This window comes from Kogia breviceps, chromosome 15 (assembly GCF_026419965.1).
Source record: "Kogia breviceps isolate mKogBre1 chromosome 15, mKogBre1 haplotype 1, whole genome shotgun sequence".
Classification (NCBI taxonomy): Eukaryota; Metazoa; Chordata; class Mammalia; order Artiodactyla; family Physeteridae; genus Kogia; species Kogia breviceps.
This window is the reverse complement of record NC_081324.1, coordinates 43,836,845-43,857,507: the sequence shown is the minus strand read 5'-3', so window position 1 is coordinate 43,857,507 and position 20,663 is coordinate 43,836,845. Positions and strand designations below refer to the sequence as shown.

The following is a 20,663-nucleotide window of genomic DNA, read 5'->3' as shown; positions in this document are numbered from 1 at the left end:
GCCGCTGAGCCTGTGCGTCCGGAGCCTGTGCTCCGCAATGGGAGAGGCCACAACAGTGAGAGGCCCGCGTAAAAAAAAAAAAAAAAAAAGCTGGGTCACAAAAGACTTCATTGACTGAAATGAGCCCCCTTTCAACAGTGAGCTTATTTTAATCTGCTTTCATATAGGTTTGCCTCAGTGAAATGAGGGCACACATAAGAACATGTCAGAAGTACATAGATAAGTATGGACCACTACAAGAACTTGGAGAGACAGCAACAAGGTTTGTTTCAGTACAATTTAGTTTAATGCTAAATTTGAGACGCTTATAAATAATTTAATGAGCCAGAAAGCTTAACATTTTTGTCCTGAAAATATGTATGTAGTTATGTTTTGGCTTCTAACCATAATACCTATTATTGGTAATCATTTGTTAATGGGAATAATTACAGAAGAATTTTGTTCTCTCTGCTTTAAAAACTTTTTATGGGGAGAACCAACTGAACACTGGAGAGATTGTGGAAACTTCCTCAGACAAGTTTATATGGAGGAAGATACAAAAATAGAAAGCAGAACTGTTCAACTTCTGCTAGGCTTTATTTTGTGACTAATAGAGTCCTGAAGTAGATGATGGTTTAGAGCTTGTTGTCTTTACTTTTCCATCACCTCCTCTCAGTTCCCCAGCTCATTCTTTCTCATTTTGCTGGTTTCTCTTTAGAAGGGACGAAGTGACATCTCAGTATGTATCCTAACAAGAAAGAACAGGCGTGGGGCAGGCATTCTGAATCCTATACCTGTTTTCTGGGTAATCTTATATGGGGCTGGAGGAAGGATAGAGGTGGCTAGTAGGTGTAATGGAGGATATTGATCATTAATTATTTTTTCTTAAAAAAAAAAAAGAGAAAGAAATCTGGGTTATTACTGTCCTGATGGGGAGAGGAATTAAAAAGTTTGGCATCTGCCTCTGCTAAAGAAATAAATGATTTGTGTTCTCCTGCATAGGGATGATTGTTTTGAAACCATTAAATCTTCTTATGAATGCAGCTATCCAAAGAGGTATTCAGTATAATTTCTTCTTTTCTCCTAGAGATAAATGTTAGTTCTGCTTATTTTAAGAAAACGCATGTATAGCCCAGGGATAGATACCCAATATTTTGTAATAACCTATAATGGAAAAGAATCTGAAAAAGAATATATATGTATGAGATATATATATATATATATCTGAATCACTGTGCTGTGCACCTGAAACTAACACAACATTGTAAATCAACTGTACTTAAATAAAAATGTTTAAAAAAAGAAAATATACTACTCAAAATATAACTTAAACTTCCTAACCCAAAAGTCTAAGCGATCACCCCATTCCTCTCATTTTACTAGAGATTACTTTGCAAATGTACCTTTTATTATAGGATTATACCATTCTGTTAAATTGTAGGTGAGTATTTTAGCTCTAGGCAGAGTATGAATTCTCTGTGGTTTGACTGTAAGGTTGATAGGCTTTATGAAAATTTTAAAATATATGAAACCTAATTTAAATACTAATTTCTCCTGCTAGTTAGAATGAAATAATAAAGAATTGAAATAACAGAAAATGAGAAGAGTTGTTGATTAATCAGTATTACAGGATAGATTAGTATTTGCATTTAAGATAGAAATCTTTGCTTTATGGAAGAACTTACTACATAATTCAAATTTTAAAAATTCTTATGCAGGGAGCTTGTCCAGAATACAACTCTTGGGGAACAGGAAGTTATATCTACAATGGAAAGTGAGCAAAAAATTCTAAGCCTCCATATTGTCCCTAAGAATTTAAGGAAGCACTGTGCAATGGAAATATAATTCAGAGCACATACGTAATTTTAAATTCTCTAATAGCCATACTCAAAAAAGTAAAAAGAAACAAGTGAAATTAATTTGTAATATATTTTATTTAACTGAATATAGCCAAAGTCTTATCCTTTGAACGTGTAATCAATATATAAGTTATTGAGATATTTTACTTTTTTATGTATATATAAAGCCTTCAAAATTGAGTGTGTGGGCTTCCCTGGTGGCTCAGTGGTTGAGAGTCCGCCTGCCGATGCAGGGGACACGGGTTCGTGCCCTGGTCTGGGAAGATCCCACATACCGCGGAGCGGCTGGGCCCGTGAGCCATGGCCGCTGAGCCTGCGCGTCCGGAGCCTGTGCTCCACAACGGGAGAGGCCACAACAGTGAGAGAAAAAAAAATTGAGTGTGTGTTTTATACTTCCAGCATATCTCAGTTTGGACTAGCCCAGTAGACACATACCGAATGACTAGTCCTTTGGACAGTACAGATGTGAGGGAGAGATACTCCTAGGTGTGCATAAGGATGTAACAAGGTAGTTGCAGGCCGTTTTCCATTCTTCACTGTATGCTAATACTGTGAGTTGACACCTTTAGTTATATATGCCAGTGTTGTTAGATATGCTAGTTGGAGAACAAAGTAACACCCCATTCAGATGTTACCTGATTTAGGAAAGGGAGGAAGTAAAAGGGACAGAAGAAGTAACCTAGGCACAGCTGGGTGGTGTGTTCCTCTGTTTCTCAGTTAATGGGGTGCTCAGATTGTACTTCTCTTCCAAAGAAAATAAAAGTGCTTCAAGTGCACTATAGCTGATTCTCTATCCTGCCCCTGTGAAGTTACACATTTACATTTCTCATGAGAAAAAACTGAGGCACCAAGATTATTATCAGGATTGGAAAAAGAACATCAACTCAGAAAGAATGAGGACTAGAAACTAGATCCACTTACATTCTATTTTTTACCTCTAGTTAAGTGACTACTGTCTAATTATCAACAATTTCAGTAATGTTTGTATTCTATGGAATTTCCAGGTGTGTATGTCCATTTTGTCAGAAGGAATTGGATGAAGACAGCTTGCTGGATCATTGCCTTACTCATCACAGATCAGAAAGGAGACCTGTGGTGAGGATTTGTGTTACTATACATTTCTGCAGTGTCTAAATTTGATACACATTAGAAAACGTGGAGTCCTAACCACTGGACCGCCAGGGAGTTCCCCTTATAGTTTTCATTTTTGTGTAGTTGAGAGGTAAGGCAGGGTGATGATGGATACGTCATCATTTACTTAGCCATTTTACTATTTTAGAACATTTGGATTGGTGACAATTTTTAGGATTTGAATTCACTTTCTTGTACATTTAAACTTTTCCTTCTAAAGCACTTTTTTCCTAAGAGGAAATTCCTTAAATTGATATTTCTGGGACCAAGAGTGCAAGTTTTTATTAACTCTTGAAATGTGTTCTGAAAAGTTTGAGTCAATTTATATTTGTGTCAGCAATTTATGAGTAAACCACTTTCACCTTAACCTGGCCAAGATTGGGTACATTTATTTATTTATTCAAAAAAAATTTTTTTTGATTTAGGAGAGTATCTTGAATTACCCAATAAGAGAGTTTTTTACACAGTAATATCCTGTAACATATTTCTAACTCAGAGAAAAAGGACAAAATATGATCAACAAAATCAGAGTAGAGACTATTCTTATATGGAAAGAACTTATAAAATTATAGTATGAACACAAATGTATGGACTTTTGAATGTTATACTTATAAGGGATAAATTATGCATACACTTATTTTTAAATTATCCAGGCTTAACAGATGTAAAATGATATCTTGAAGATTTTTTTAAATTTTATTTTAATTTTATGTCGTATATGTGTACATGTGTATATATGTGTATGTGTGTTTTACATATATATGAGTTTGGGGTTTTTTTAAATTTGTTTTAAGGTTGTTTTCTTTTTCTATAAAATCCTTTTGGAAAGTAGATGAAGTTGAAATGTAAGTATATTAGATAGGTGATTGATGGAGAGATAGCTAGATAGCCCTTACGACAATCCTATGAGATAGATATGATTCTTATCCCCATTTTACAAATGATAAACTGAGGCTCAGAGAGGTTAAGTCTTACCAGGTAAGTCTCATAGCTGGTAAGTAAACAGAGCTACAGTTTCAATCCAGTAGTCTATCTCCAGGGCATAGACACTGTGCTCCACTATCAAGTTCAAGACAAAAGTCCTCCCACAGCACAGTCAAAGGAATCTGTTATTCATCCTAATGGCCCAGAGGTTTGGTTCTTGGAATGGCTAGCAAAGAGCTTGATATGTGTTGGGGCAGCAGAGGAGGTTGTCATGGGCTTTTCCTGCTCAAGATGCTCTGTGGGAGGAAGGGGCTAAGGAGGTGTTTTATGATAGGTCCCTGGGGAACCGTCCTAGAGGAAGCTTGAAGAAAGCATTAGGATAGCATAATAGTGACGACCATTTACTGAGTTCTGGGTGCCTCTTTGCCTTCTCCTAGCAACCCTATGAAGGAGATATTATCGATACAGTCTGAGCCCTGACCAGTAGTGCCCGGGGTGCTGCTCTGGCTGGAGGAACACTAGGCACTCTGGACCATGGCCTCATTACAGCATCCCTCCAGGGCAGGCCCCATATTTGTCCATCCATTGGTACTGTGTACCTGCTCCGCAGAAGTCTAGTGCAGCTCAGTCTGGCCATCAGATTGACGGTGCCCATGGAAGCTGGGTCTTCTATGATTTAGAGGTCATAGAAGTCACTGAAGAAGGCCGACATAAGGACAGAGATAAACCAGGAATCGTGGGATTTAGTAGTTAAAATGCCTAGGCTGGGCTTCCCTGGTGGCGCAGTGGTTGAGAATCCGCCTGCCGATGCAGGAGACACGGGTTCATGCCCTGGTCCGGGAAGATCCCACATGCCGTGGAGCAACTAAGCCCGTGAGCCATGGCCGCTGAGCCTGCACATCCGGAGCCTGTGCTCCGCAACGGGAGAGGCCACAACAGTGAGAGGCCCGCGTACCGCAAAAAAAAAAAAAAAAAAAAATGCCTAGGCTTTGCTGGGGCAAAGTGAGAGTAGCATCGACATATATACACTACCGAATGTAAAATAGTTGGCTGGTGGGAAGCAGCACCATGGCACACGGAGATTGGCTCGGTGCTTTGCCATGACCTAGAGGGGTGGGATAGGGAGGGTGGAGGGAGGCTCAAGAGGGAGGGGATATGGGGACATGTGTATGCATATGGCTGATTCACTTTGTTGTGCAACTGAAACTAACATGGTATTGTGAAGAGATTCTACTTCAATAAAGTTCTATTAAAAAATAATAATAATTTGTATATCTGGAGTTATATACAACATATTATTAAAATTAATCCCACCTGCTTCCTTTTAGTTTTTGTAATGTGGCTACTGAAAAAATAAACTTATGTGTGTGGCTTCTGTTACATTTGTATTGAACAGCAATGCCCTGGGGTGGGGGGAGGAAAGCCTAGGCTTTGGAGGAGATAAGCTTTGGTGCAAATCGCAGAAAATCCCATTAACCTCTTTGCCTCTGTTTCATCCTTTGTAAAATGGAGATGATGATGCCTTTTTCACAGGGTAGTAGTAAATGAGTCAGGTGATGGTGCCGGGTTACTACCATTTTTGCAGCTATATCAAATCAAGGCTAGAGCAGATTTCTCCGAGGAAGCCATGTACTCTCACAGTTGGGGAACCCAAGCTGGGAGAGGTGGAGGAGGTGAAGTAAATTTTACCACAAGACCAGGATGCTATCAAGGCCTTCAGGCAGGAACAGAATGCTCAGAAAAGCCATGGTTCTGTACTACACCAGGGCTGTGTAAAAGTGGTCTCTGGAACAGAAAACCTTCAGATTTCCTGTGTCAGTGTTTCGTGCTGAAGTGTAGAAGCTTAAGACACATGCACTCTGAAGCATCTAGTGCCACTAGAAGTCTGGAAAAACCCTGTGGTTGGGAAAAGGCTGGATGCAGATACTGTGGCAGGGCTGGGGTCACATGCTTAGGGATCCTCTGGGGGCAGGTAGGTGGAAACACCTGGTGGAATCCTTGGATGAGGAGGGCTGAGTCCAAGGCTGCTTCTGGATTGGTGTGGAAGTTAACAAGGAATTCTTGCTCTAAAGGACTGAATTGCTGGGTTTGCCTTCAGATAAGATCAGTGACATCATCTGACTTACCAGATGTAAGAAGTTTCAGGGCAGTTAGAGATTTGGGCAAATGATTCTGACTTCCAGATAGAATTAGATAACTCAGAGGTCAAACCACAAGCAACTAATCTTTTTCTTTCTGAGTTGCTGAAGCAAACAGGGGTAGTAGGTTATGAACATCAAGGAATTTTGACTGTTCTCATGTGCAACCTTCAGAACAGCTCCTTTTTGTCACACAGTAATTATATTCTACCATGTTTTTTTCTTTTTGAAAAATCATATCTATGGAATATTGGATTCAAAAAACGCAAATGACACACACAGCATGCTTCAGATTGAATTATGAGACCACTCGAGAGAAATTTAATATTTTATCTTATAAAGGGAAGACGTTTCAGCAAGAACCACACTTTCTGGCTCTTCTCTCTTTCCAGTGTTTTCTTTCACTGGTTGGTTCTTTTCGTGTGTGTGCTTTCTGCCCCCCCGCCCCTCCCCACTCTGCCCGGCATGTGGGATCTTAGTTCCCCAACCAGGGATTGAACCTGCGCCCCCTGCAGTGGAAGCGTGGAGTCTTAACCACTGGACTGCTAAGGAAGTCCCCACTGGTTGGTTCTTATTTATCCTTTAGAACTCAACTTAAATTTCACTTCTCTGACACCCAAATTAATTTCAGCTCTTGTTTTTCTCCCCTCTTTTTTCTCATTTATCACAATTCGTTAATTGTGTATTTGTGTCTGCCTCTCCCTCCAAATTATTAGGTTCATGAAGCCATAGAACTTAATTTCTTTGTTCAGCACTGCATGCCCAGCTCTTGGCAGAGAACCTAGCACATAGTAGGATGTAGTGATATGAAAAATAGGATATTTTAAAAATCATATTTCCATTCACACAGGTTCAAAGATAGTCTTATTTTCTGCCTTGATCTTGAGGTTCATTCCTTATGGGAAGGGACAGGACTTCAGTTGGTTTGGAATTAAAAGCTGTAGTGACAAGAGCCTGAGCCCTCATTCCCACAGCAGTTTATTTCCGTGAGTATTCAGAATATCTGTGGCTGGACTGGGCAGTGGAAGTGTATATGCATAAACGTGTTAGAAGGAGAAAATCTTCATTAGATATGCTTCCAAACTCCTATTAAATTAGATGTGCCATCTGGTACCTTAAGTTTGGTCGCATATTTGTCTATAATTATTTTCAGTGCATGTCTCTTTTGGCATTGGATTCCGTTATCTTTAATTTCTTCCCCAAATGGTATGTACCATTACATAGAAAGTGTCCTGTGATTGGCTGAGTTGCTGTGGGAGTTAATTGAAACCACAGATAGAGCTGGGTGTTCATTGTAATAGATGCTCCAAAGGATTGAGGTTAGTGGTAGCTCCTAATATGGTGGCTATTATTTACCCATTGCGAGGCCAACATCCTTTTTTTTTTTTGGCGGTACGCGGGCCTCTCACTGCCGTGGCCTCTCCCGCTGCGGAGCACAGGCTCTGGACGCGCAGGCTCAGCAGCCATGGCTCACGGCCCCAGCCGCTCCGCGGCATGTGGGATCTTCCTGGACTGGGGCACAAACCCACATCCCCTGCATCGGCAGGCGGACTCTCAACCACTGGGCCACCAGGGAAGCCCATCTTTTTTTTTTTTAATTGAAGTACAGATGATGTACAATATTTTATAAGTTACAGGGGTAGGTATATAATATAGTGATTCACAATTTTTAAAGGTTATATTCCATTTATAATTATTATAAAATATTGGCCATAATCCCAATATATGGGATATATGTTGTAAAATATATCCTTATCGCTTATTTTATATATAATAGTTTGTACCCCTTAATCCCCTACCTCTTAATCCTCTACCCCTATGTTACCCCTCCTCTTCCCCTGCTAGTAACCACTAGTTTGTTCTCTATATCTGTGAGTCTGCTTCTTTTTTGTTATATTCACTAGTTTGTTGTAATTTTTTTAGATTCCACATATAAGTAATATCGTACAGAATTTGTCTTTCGACTGACTTATTTCCCTTAGCATAATACCCTCCAAGTCCATCCATGTTGCTGCAAATGGCAAGATTTCCTTTTTTATGGCTGAATAGTATTCCACTGTGTATGTATATGTGTGTGTGTATATATATATATATGTATATATATATACCATATCTTCTTTATCCATTCATCTGTTGATGGACACTTAGGTTGTTTCTATTATTAAAATATTTCTTAGTCTCAGCTCTGTTCTCACTATGTAGGGGTCTCAGGGTAGATTGAGTGCTATTTTGGGATAGCCATGTTGTCAATTAACCAAGATAGCTAGAATGTAAAGAAATCATTAATTATTATAAAGCAATAATAATTTAAATGATGTAATTTTATTTAAAATAAGACATTAAGATTAATCGAGTAGAGCAAAATTTTTAAATGGACCTTATTTATAGAAGTTGAGCATATTGAAACTGGGACCCCCCCATAAAATAATAACAAAAGAATTATGTAAAGATCTCATTTAAATTTAGAGAAAAACATCATCCAAGCTGATAAATTAGACTCTGTTATAATATGAAAAGGACATTGGATTGTCTAGTAGAGGCCTAGATTCCAGCTCTGATACTTGAAGTGGTGTAGATTTAAGCTAATTTTTTTCCTCTCTGAAATTGGGTTCATCAGCCCAATCATCAAATAAAGATGATGATTCACTGGATTTCTGTGAGAATCAAATGAGAATACCACCTCATTTATTGCCTAACCTATACTTGGCACTCAGTAATGATTCTGCATCTCATTTTTAAAAATGAATACTCGAAGAAATACAATTTAAAAAAAAACCTATGTTAAGATGTAATAAAGTGGTATATATTAAAAGAAAGAGTCATTTATATTAGCCATTTGAGAATTACAAATTAAAACCATGAGATACCACTACATGCCTATGAAAACAACTAAAATAGAAAAATGTTGACAGTAACTAATGCTGATGAGAATGAGGAAAAACTAGATAATTCACTCATTGCTTGTGGGAATGTAAAATGGTCCAGCCATTTACAAACAAAATAGTTTGGCAGTTTTTTACAAAGTTAACTGTAACACTAACCCAGCAATCACACTCCTAGAAATTAATCCTAGAAAAGTGAAAATATGTTTCTATGCACAAATGTTCATTGCAGCTCTATTTGTAGCAGCCCAAAACAACAAATGTCCTTCAAAGATAAATGGATAACTGTGGTACATCCATACCATTGAATACTACTCAGCAGTAAAAAGGAAGGAACTATATTGATGCACTCAACAATTTGGATGAATCCCAAGGCCATTATGATTAGTGAAAAAAAACCAGTCTCAAAAGTTCTGAAGGGCTTCCCTGGTGGCACAGTGGTTGAGAATCCACCTGCCGATGCAGGGGACACGGGTTCGTGCCCCGGTCCGGGGAGATCCCACATGCCGCGGAGCGGCGGGGCCCGTGAGCCATGGCCACTGAGCCTGTGCGTCCAGAGCCTGTGCTCCACAACGGTAGAGGCCACAACAGTGAGAGGCCCGCGTACCACCAAAAAAAAGAAAAAAAATTTCTGGAGAAGAGATCAGTGGTTTTCAGGGTTTGGGAGAGAAGAGGAAGTTAAGGAGCAGCACAAGGCAGTTCTTTGTAGTGAGAGAACAGTTCTGTATCTTGATTGTTTTGGTAGTTGCATGCATTTCTATATGTGTGATAAAATTTCATAGAACTATACATACACACCCCAAAAAATGAGTTCATGCAAAAAAACGGTGACATCTAAGTCAGATGTTGTCTAGTTAATTGCCATTTTCCTGGTTTTGGTAATGTACCACAGTTATGTAAGAAGTTATCATTAGGGGAAGCTGGGTGATTGTGACATGGTACCTCTCTGCATTATTTTTGCAATTTCTTGTGAGCTTATAAATATTTCAAAATGAAAAAGTTTTATTAGAGAGCCATTAATGGCTATTAAATTAGGAAAATATGTATAAATACTAACACCTGATGCTGGTATTAGTATTTGATGGTGGTGTATTATAATCTATATTGCTTATACCCTGAGAAAACCATCATTCAAAGAGTCATGTACCACAATGTTCATTGCAGCTCTATTTACGATAGCCAGGACATGGAAGCAACCTAAGTGTGCATCAACAGATGAATGGATAAATAAGATGTGGCACATATATACAATGGAATATTACTCAGCCATAAAAAGAAATGAAACTGAGTTATTTGTAATGAGGTGGATAGACCTGGAGTCTGTCATACAGAGTAAAGTAAGTCAGAAGGAGAAAAACAAATACCATATGCTAACACATATATATGGAATCCAAGAAAAAAAAATGTCATGAAGAGACTAGGGGTAGGACGGGAGTAAAACACAGACCTACTAGAGCATGGACTTGAGGATATGGGGAGGGGGAAAGGTAAGCTGTGACCAAGTGAGAGAGTGGCATGGACATATATATACTACCAAATGTAAAATAGATAGCTAGTGGGAAGCAGCCGCATAGCACAGGGAGATAAGCTCGGTGCTTTGTGACCACCTAGAGGGGTGGGATAGGGAGGGTGGGAGGGAGGGAGACGCAAGAGGGAAGAGATATGGGTACATATGTATATGTATAACTGATTCACTTTGTTGTAAAGCAGAAACTAACACACCATTGTAAAACAGTTATACTCCAATAAAGATGTAAAAAAAAATCTATATTGCTGGTGGCAGTATAAAACTATAGAGTAATATATATTATGAACTGTGAAGTTCATAACTTTGACCTTCTAATCTCCATTTATGGTCATGTATCCTAAGAAAATAATCCCCCCAAAAGTAAACAATATAGATACTATAATTTATAATAATAGAATATCCATATACCAAGAAAACTTCAGTATTCCAAGAGGTAGGTAACTAACTAAATTATGGCACACCTACTGACTGTAATATTGTTTAAATGATAAAGTGATAGGGACTTCCCTGATGGCACAGTGGTTAAGAATCCGACTGCGAATGCAGGGGGCACTGTTCGAGCCCTGTTCCGGGAAGATCCCACGTGCTGCCATAGCAACTAAGCCCATGCACCACAACTACTGAGCCTGCGCTCTAGAGCCTGTGAGCCACAACTACTGAGCCCACGTGCCACAACTACTGAAGCCCATGTTTCTAGAGCCCGGGCTCTGCAACAAGAGAAGCCACGGCAATGAGAAGCCCGCGCATCACAACAAACAGTAGCCCCTGCTCGCCACAACTAGAGAAAGCCCTGTGCACAGCAACAAAGACCCAATGCAGCCAAAAATAAATAAATACATTTTTTAAAAGTGATAAACATATACTTTTATATACAAGAAATGCATATGAAGAAATAAGTGCAATTTTATTTCTTTATGTTGCTTTAATATTTATACAATTCTAAAACAATACCAAGGTATGGCCAATAGATTCATAAAATTAAAATTCATTTCGTTGAATGGTTATTTAATTTTTTAATTCTGACAATAATGATTATTTAAAATTCTTTCTTGAACTCTTGATCTTGTTTATTTCCAGTTCTGTCCACTTTGCCGTTTAGTACCTAATGAGAATCCAAGCAGCTTCAATGGCAGCTTAATAAGACATTTGCAAGTCAGTCACACTTTGTTTTATGATGATTTCATAGTAAGTATATTTTCTTACTTTTACATTATGTTTTTATGCCGTGTTTAGCTTACCTTTCTTAATCCAAATGAGTAAGATTGTAGAGGAAAAAATGTATGTATAGCTAAACTGTTAAGTATTAGCATTAAGTAGGAAATCATAAAAACATGCTGTTTTATAAACTGACTGTTAATAGTAGTTACCTGCCTTAGACAAAACCATTTTCTTTGTGATGTAAATAATTAGCCATCGTATAAAGACCTAGATTTCACTTTCACATTTTAATTTCTACTCTAGTGCCTCCCAATATATGTTAATAGTTATAATTTTTAGGAAGTAAAAAACTTATATAGCTGAGAGGAAATCATATCAGTAAGGAAATGGCTCAGAGAATTTGCATTCATTTTATAATGTACTGAATGGCTAGTAACAGACATGACATTATCAGTGTAGCGAGACACACGGGCTCTATTTTTAATTTAAATTCTATAAAACACAACTTTCGTGTTTACTGAACTTTTTTAAACTTAGAAAAACACTTATTATGAAAAAATTTTAAACATATAGAGAAGTAGGATAATATAATGAACCCCTGTATACCCATCAGACACCCATCGATAACTACCAACTCATGGCCAATCTCATTATATTAAGGATTTTTTTTAAATGAAAGAAAAATCTGGTAGAGTATGAATAGTTCTAACACTTATGACAGTAGTTTCTGTTATCAGAAATGGTAGGGGCTTCCCTGGTGGCACAGTGGTTGAGAGTCCGACTGCCGATGCAGGGGACACGGGTTCGTCCCCCGGTCCGGGAAGATCCCACATGCCGCAAAGCATCTAGGCCCGTGAGCCATGGCCGCTGCGCCTGTGCGTCCGGAGCCTGTGCTCCGCAACGGGAGAGGCCCGCGTACCGCAAAAAAAAAAAAAAAAAAGAAATGGTAATAACAAGCAAAAGGTTAACATAGCCTGTTTTCTGTGCAGTGTCATGTGAGAGTAATGCTTTGTCCCCAGAGTCCCTTTCAGCAAAGGGGTATTGCCTATCATGAGCAGGAAAATCACTCATTGCCATGTTCTGAAATAGTACATTGTATTGTTAACGTTTATCTAAATACATGAAATGTTAAGGGTTAAATTTGAATTTGCATATAATTTTCACATGATTTTGACTATTTTTATGCAATTTCAAGATGGAATTTAATCATTGTTGAAGATTGTCGTTGGAAAGTTTTCTCCATGCATTCTGATCTGCCCACAGATATGATTATCCAGATTCAACACAGGGAACTTGGGTTCTGACCTGGGTTTCAGTAACAGCCCTGTCACAACTGTGTGACCTTAGGCAAGGTATTTAACGTTGGAGCCTCTGTTCATTTGTTAAGTGAGGAGAGCAAAGTACATACTGCTTCCAGAAGCTCTTGTGGGAATTAAATGAAATAATGCATGTGGAGTGATTTGCACAGTTAGGGCACGGATGTTAGGCAAACTGGAGGTGGGGAGAGGGTAAATGGGAATATCAGGACCACTTGAAGAATCAAACAAACCACACTACAGAGGCTTTGTATTCTTTCCTCCATCTCTCAAATAATGTCTTTTCTGGCCATCAAGGCACACAAGCCCTCCACAGAGCCACGTGTTCTCATTTTTCATAAAACGTACGGGTTCCTCTTTACCTTAGCTCCATAAGACGTTCTAAAAGCCAGGTTGATTCCATGCCTTGTGTTCAGTCCATTCTTCTCAAGATCTTTCAAAGTATGACCCAGGTCTGGTCAGGAAGAGGCCACTTTGATGAGATTACTTTCCACCCACTCAAAACCGTATTCTTGGATGTGGAAGTGAGGTTGAAACAGTGTTCTTTGTTTTGATTTTTTGTTTCCTAAACTACCAAGTACTATGCTGGGCGTGTTATGCAAATTATCTCATTTTATTCCTTGCAGCAACTTCTGTGAAGTGAGTACTATATCATTATCCTTACTTAGCTATGAAATATCTGACGCTCAAAGGTTAATAAATTGCCTCAGAACAACCTGGCATTGAGTCCAAATTGTGCTCTGCTGTGCTTTATAGCTTTCCTTTGGATTTCATTTATTTGCTTTTATGTTTTAGAGTGGACTTCCAATAAAGATTTTATTTTATTTTTGTAGTGTATTGGCAAAGAGGAGATGGATTGCAGAGGATGGGGCTCTTAATACTTTTTGCTTTATTTATAGAATGTGCTGACCTAAAGTTTTGAATTCCATTTTGACCATAGGGAAGCAAAGGAGAAAGAGCATTTTGTTTTCAACCTTTCCTTTTTTCAAAACTAGACATTCAGTAGTGCTGTTGGGATTGATGAGTCCTATGGGAATATCTTAACTTTACGTGTCTTAACTATTACATGTCTTATCTATGGGAATGTCTTAACTATTACATGTTTATGTGGAGCATAGCACTCTGACAGGGTTTGTACTGTTGACTAAAAACTACTAGTTAGATCAGATAAAAACTTTAAATTCCAGATCAAAACTATTTTACTATGACTGCAGCTAGTTAATTGACAGGCAGTAAAAATGAAATCGAAAATGCACAAGCCCCAAAGCAAAAGTCCTGGGTTCTATGAGTTTTTGTGGAAACTTGGACTAAATTCAGGGCTTCACTTTGCAAAATGAGGCATTGTCTTAACTCTCATCCTCCAATTTCTGAAAACTGTCATCTCTGACTGTACGTTTCTAATTATTTTTCTTTATTGTAGGATTTTAATATAATTGAGGAAGCTCTTATTCAAAGGGTTTTAGACCGGTCACTTCTGGAATATGTGAATCACTCGAACACCACATAATTGTATTAAAAGAAAAGGGAAGGAGATCGTACAATTGCACCATTATTTTCAAGATGCTGCTTGAAGAATTGGAGGGAAACTGTCAGTGTTTGATGGGCAAAAAAGTGTACAACACAGTTATATGTTTGTCCATGTTTATTGTTATATTGCATTTTAAAACTGCCTTCATTTTGGTGGTTTCGGTCTCTTTTACATTCTTGAGTTTCTCAGACACTTAACAGCAAAAAAAGTCTCCGTCAGCCCTTAATATATAGAAGAGAACATAAGGCTGAGTATGTGGGTGAAGGATCTTTATTTGCAAATCGGATGACATTGTGTGTAATGCTACATATTGATAACTTCCCTCATGGTTGGTCAAAATAACTAATCTTTGTTCTATGGAGAGTGAAACAAAGTGTGGTCATTCAAGGAAATGTGAAATCTCTTCTAGAGTTCACGTTCTAATCACTAATAGAATAAAAGGAATAACCTTGTATGGAGTAGGAAAGGAAAATTTTGGCTGTTGACAACATCCATTTAACCAAATTGTATAACATAATACTGTAATAAAATAAATTTCATGTTAGGAATGTATACTTAATGCTTTGACTTTTTATAACTATGCACACATAAGAATTTAATATTATATTTTTCAAATATTTGTAGCATATTATTTAGAAATATTTCTATAATACAGGCAACTTCTTAAGAACCATCAGCTGATATTTACAGTAGAAGTATTCACATCCATAATTTTTAGTGGAAAATCCTAAGGACTTTGATTTTTTTTAAAATTTTATCTTTTAGGAAAATTATAAAATAAACAGAAATACTGAAAACCAAACAGAAAATGTAAAGCTTATTACATTCTCATAAGGAAACATTCTTTTAGAACTCTGCCAGTCACCTTGGATGTCTTCTATGTGTCCTGTCACAGTTAACAAACCTCTTCCTCAACCCCACAAAAGTAAGCACTACATTAATTTTAATAGTACTCACTTCCTTGCATTTCTTTCTTAGTTTATCCCCCAAGGGTGTGTCTCTACACACTAGTTTTTAATCTTACCCATTTAATTTTTTTTTTTTTTTTTTTTCGGTATGCGGGCCTCTCACTGTTGTGGCCTCTCCCGTTGCAGAGCACAGGCTCCGGACGCGCAGGCCCAGCGGCCGTGGCCCACGGGCTTAGTTGCTCCGCGGCATGTGGGATCTTCCCGGACCAGGGCACGAACCCGTGTCTCCTGCATCGGCAGGCGGATTCTCAACCACTGCGCCACCAGGGAAGCCCAATCTTACCCATTTTAAATTGCTTTATTAGATATATCTCTTAATGTCTGTTTTTAATTTCCGGGTTTCTCCTTCTTTCTTTTCCTTAAAATTTACCTATTGAAGAACCTGGTTTATAAATTTCCCACTGTCTATATTTTGTTAATTGCATACTCATGGCACAATTCAGCATGTTCTTCTATCCTCTGGATATTGACACATAGATACAGAGATCTGAGCAGACTCAGGTTCAACCTTTTGGCCAGACCATAGATCATGGTGTATTCTTTCAACAGAGGGCACAGAATGTCTGGTTCTCTCTTTCGTGATGTCAGCTGAAATTGATACTCAATGCCTAGATCCATTGATTTGTTGTGGGTTGGAGAATATTCTATCATTTCTTTTTCATTTATTAGTTGGAACATTTTTATAAAGAGGTGTTTCCCCATATCTACTATTTGGTCAACCAGTGGTCAAGTTCATACAGGAAAGGGAAAATAAACTTGAATTTTCCCCTTTATTTACCAAAGTTCAAGATAATAAACTTGTTTTCTATCATCCTCTGTAGATCACTTTTTTTTTTAAGTGTTGTGAACTCATGGATTCAAACATATTTGATAGGCTTTAATCCATTTCACGTATTGCCTTATTAAAGCTCAAATGTCCTATCGTTGGACATTGGGAGCCTTATCAAGTTGACTGAGTTCCTTTGACACTACTCTAGCAGTCTTTACTGGCTTCCTTGTAGTCTCGTATGACAGGCTATTCCAGGCACAACTTGGATGTTTCCTGCCCCAGACCTGGCATCAGCTGTTTCTCTTAATGAGCCTGGTTACTTTCAGTGAGAAATAGTGCTTCAGAACTGTAGTTGTGACTGTTAAGTTCATTGCGGCTATATTGGTCTTTGTTCCTAAGAGAGAGCTAGGAAATATCCTTTTTTTTTTTAAGATAAAACACTTATTCATGAGTTTATTTTGATACTTGCAAATCAAATTAAGTACTACAGGGTTTTTGCCTAATCTTTTCTATTACATTTCTGTCTTGTTTTTCTCTACTGAGAATCCTGGTCTTCAAGGACACAGGAATATCCCACAATTATTCGTTTCCTTCATCTACTTTATGCATGCAACGTCTCAGAATAATAATACTAATAAACCATCGCCAGTATGATAGCTGGTACAATTAAAAATGTTTTTCATTTGTTCTCCCTAATCTCCTATTTTTTAAAGTTGTACTATATCAACACTTTCAAGGAATTCCCTGGCGGTCCAGTGGTTAGGACTCTGTGTTCTCACTGCCCAGGGCCCAGGTCTGACCCCTGAACGGGGGGAACTAAGATCCTGCAAGCTGCACAGTGCGGCCAGAACAAAAAACACCTTTTTTTGAGAACCTATTGGTGTAACATACAATACTCTCTTCTATCCCCCATTTAGCTTAGTTCTTCAAGTACCTGTATATTTGGTGCTTGCTACCACTCCTTATTTGATGGCTCTGTTTTTCATATTTGGGTCTCTAATGACAAATCCAGGACATAGAATAATATTTCCATCTTGAAGGCAAGCAAAGAAGCTACGAAGATGCGTGATTTCAACTCCTGAGGATAAAATGTTACTTGGTTGTGGTTAGCTTCTTAACTGTAATCGTCTATAAACTTCTTTGTTCCTTACACATAAATATAGTCTTAGTCATGTTCCCCAAAATTTTCTATAGTAAATTATCCATTACTTCTTAAAAGCCTTGCTTACCATTCAGCCATCCACTGCAAGGTAATTAGAAAAACAAAGCTCGGTGAAATCTGGAGGGCCATATTTCCTCCCTTTTAGATACTGGTTTCAAGCTTGCTTTTCACAGCTGCTAACAAGTAACAACAGATTTCTAGTTTCACCACCTCTCTTCCTACAGTTTGGATGGCTCAACCAGCAAAGCAAAACCTATTGGACAACAAGGGCAAAAGGAGAGGAATTTTTAAGAGGTAATCATTAGATTGAAAATATAGTCCCGGAAAAATAAAAGAATATATTTCTGAGTATTAGTACTCACTATCCAGAAAATAAATTAATTCCAAGCAATACAAAAGGCATCTTTAAAAAAAAAAAAGGCATCTTTAAATCTGTAAAACTTGAAAACTTAAAAACTGTATTTTGAGTAAAGCTTTAAGTCACCTGCCACTGTTAAACCTCAGTGCAGCAATTCTACATCCTGTCTCTGAATATCTCTTATGATAATTTTGCCCCCTACGGGACAAACCAGGTGCTGGCCACCTGAATTATTTTGCCTTTTGAATTATTATTGAGTTCTAAAATAGTGAAGTGCAACTATTGTTCATTGTTCACTGTGCCTTTAACCTTTTATTAAAAGGAATTTATAATTCATTGTCTTAAAAAACGAAAACCAATATTTGAAGCTGTTGACTAAGCAAAAAAATTCACTCTTTTTTAATAGCACCTCAAGGTGCCAATTTTTCAAGGCCTTATGAGGGAAAAACTGATTCACATGTTATTCTTTAAAAGCTAAATTCTTCTAATCCTACAAAAACCTATGGAGATTTTCCTTTTACATATTTTTTTCACCCAAATTTCTGAAACATATATTGAAAAATTGTATTGGCAATCTACTGTGAGGATAGTTCCAGGTCAGGTCTTCTAAAAGATCCTGGCTCTAATGATATTTTATTACTTTTACTGGGTGCTAAGTGTCCTTTTTTTTCAAGTGAGTTTACAACAGTTACTGAACACGTTTAACATATAATTAGTACCTTCAAGTAACATTGACGTTATTTTAAAAAGTCACTAAGATTCATTGTTTTATTATTCAATTGCAAAAAATAAATCTGTATAATGATCAGAAATTAAAATGTACAATTCCTTTTCTTCTGTAAATATGTGTTATTGTGAGAAATAAAGAATGGCAGGACCATTGCTTTCATTAAAATATCCGTGTCTGTTCTTAAACATGGATCTTGATAATTTTTTACATCTAATACCCTTTTATGCTTTTAAACCTCATATGTTTTTTATGTGTTTTTTTTGTGTGTGTGTGGTACGCGGGCCTCTCACTGTTGTGGCCTCTCCCGTTGCGGAGCACAGGCTCCAGTCGCGCAGGCTCAGTGGCCATGGCTTATGGGCCCAGCCGCTCTGCAGCATGTGGGATCCTCCTGGACCGGGGCACGAACCCGTGTCCCCTGCATCGGCAGGCGGACTCTCAACCACTGCGCCACCAGGGAAGCCCATCTCATGTGTTTTTTAAATTGTCATCATTCAGCAATATCTATCATGAAAATATACTTTCATTTAAGCCAGTAGTTCTCAATCGGGAGCAATTTTGCCTCCTAGGGTACATTTGACAATGTCAAGACATTTAAGGTTGTCATAACTGTGATGTGCTATTGCCCAGGATGTGGATCAAAGCCAGGGATGCTACTCAACATTCTACAATGCACAGGATAGCCCCTCACAGCAAAGGATTACCCTTCCTGTCAATAGTGATGAGGTTTAGAAACCCTGGTTTGAGTCAAGGTAAAGCTGAGCATCATGGAGCATCATTGGCTCTGCTTCCAAGGGACTCCACTGAAATTTAAAAGGCAAGATGAAGATGAATTTTGTATCTCTTACTCCCTGCTAAATACATACTAAGTTTGGGGTGGCTATAGTTGTCATATGTACCCCAGTTCAGAATATACTAAAACATAGGAAAGTTTTTTTGGATTTTTTCACAAGAAGAGGAACAGGCCAGAGCACAGGTCTTAATGGCATGACCTCTGATGACTGTTGAGTGACATCCTAAAAGATACTGGGAACCCAGAATGGTTTGGGAAGACCTACTTTCATCACTTAGGTTAGAGTTATTGAAGTAAATAAGGTAAAATGGGACTTGCCCAGTGGCACAGTGGATAAGACTCCGTATTCCCAATGCAGGGGACCCAGGTTTGATCCCTGGTCAGGGGACTAGATCTCACACGCACGCATGCCACAACTAAGAGTTTGCATGCCACAACTAAGGAGTTCGCATGCCACAACTAAGGAGCCGGCAAGCCACAACTAAGACCTCGTGCAAACAAATAAATAAATAAGGTAAATATATAACAGAGGGACACCTATGTCTGAGATCCTTGAGGCTAAGAAATATTTAAGCTTTTATCTTATGTCTAGAAAAATCATCTGGTATTTTAATCCTGCAGGCTTCAGAGAAGACCATACACGGGTCTTGATTAGGGCTAATCATTGCCCCAAAGCAGCCATTTAAAAGGCCCATGGAACTTTCCTGGTGGTCCAGTGGTAAAGAATCTGCCTTCCAATGCAGGGGACATCCGTTCCATCCCTCATCAGGAAACCAAGATCCCCCATGCTGTGGGGCAACTAAGCCTGTGCGCCAAAACTACTGAGCTCGTGAGCCTCAGCGAGAGAGCCCACGTGCTGCAACTATAGAGCCCATGCGCTCTGGAGCCCAGCGCTGCAACTAGAGAGAGAAAATCCGCATGCCACAACTAAAGAGAAGCCCGCACAAGACAATGAAGAGCCCGTGCACTGCAATGAATGATCCTGCATGCCTCAATGAAGATCCCATGTGCTGCTGCAACTAACACACAGCACAACCAAAAAATACAATAAATAAAATGTTTAAATAAATAAATAAAAATAAAAGACCCAATGGGGACTTCCCTGGTTGTCCAGTGGTTAAGACTCCACGCTTCCACTGCAGGGGGCACGGGTTCGATCCCTGGTCGGGGAACTAAGATCCAGCATGCCATGTGGTACGGCCAAAAAAAAAAAAAAAAAGGACCCAGTGAAGGTGAAACACAGAGACTGGTCAAGATAGATTAGTTCATTCTTCGATTACAAACAACCCCCAAATCTCAGTACTCACCCAAGGCCTACTGTGGATCTTGGCTCTTCTCCAGGCAGCTGTTCTCCAGACTCAGAATTCTGCCTTACTTTGATCTCATAGCATTTGTATATGACCATGTGCCTCTCCAGCCACCCCTCACCACGACGGACTGGAG

At 38.6% G+C, this 20,663-nt stretch overlaps 1 protein-coding gene across 4 annotated transcripts in view; it reads left to right on the top strand.

Moving 5' to 3' along the window:
- The window catches only part of RNF125 (ring finger protein 125), a 46,217-nt gene extending 25,935 nt beyond the window's left edge, over window positions 1-20,282 (top strand). The window contains exons 3-7 of one of the 4 annotated variants that reach the window (XM_059040283.2): window positions 168-262; window positions 2,843-2,933; window positions 11,519-11,626; window positions 17,567-17,636; window positions 19,842-20,282. In XM_059040283.2, coding sequence (XP_058896266.2) covers window positions 168-262; window positions 2,843-2,933; window positions 11,519-11,626; window positions 17,567-17,636; window positions 19,842-19,906 — 429 coding nt within the window. In that variant the 3' untranslated portion in view covers window positions 19,907-20,282. Of the gene's footprint in view, window positions 1-167; window positions 263-2,842; window positions 2,934-11,518; window positions 11,627-14,335; window positions 15,099-17,566; window positions 17,637-19,841 lie in introns of those variants that run through there. The other 3 variants (XM_067014959.1, XM_067014960.1, XM_059040281.2) reach the window with 3 other exon arrangements.
- The last annotated feature ends 381 nt before the right edge of the window (window positions 20,283-20,663 follow it).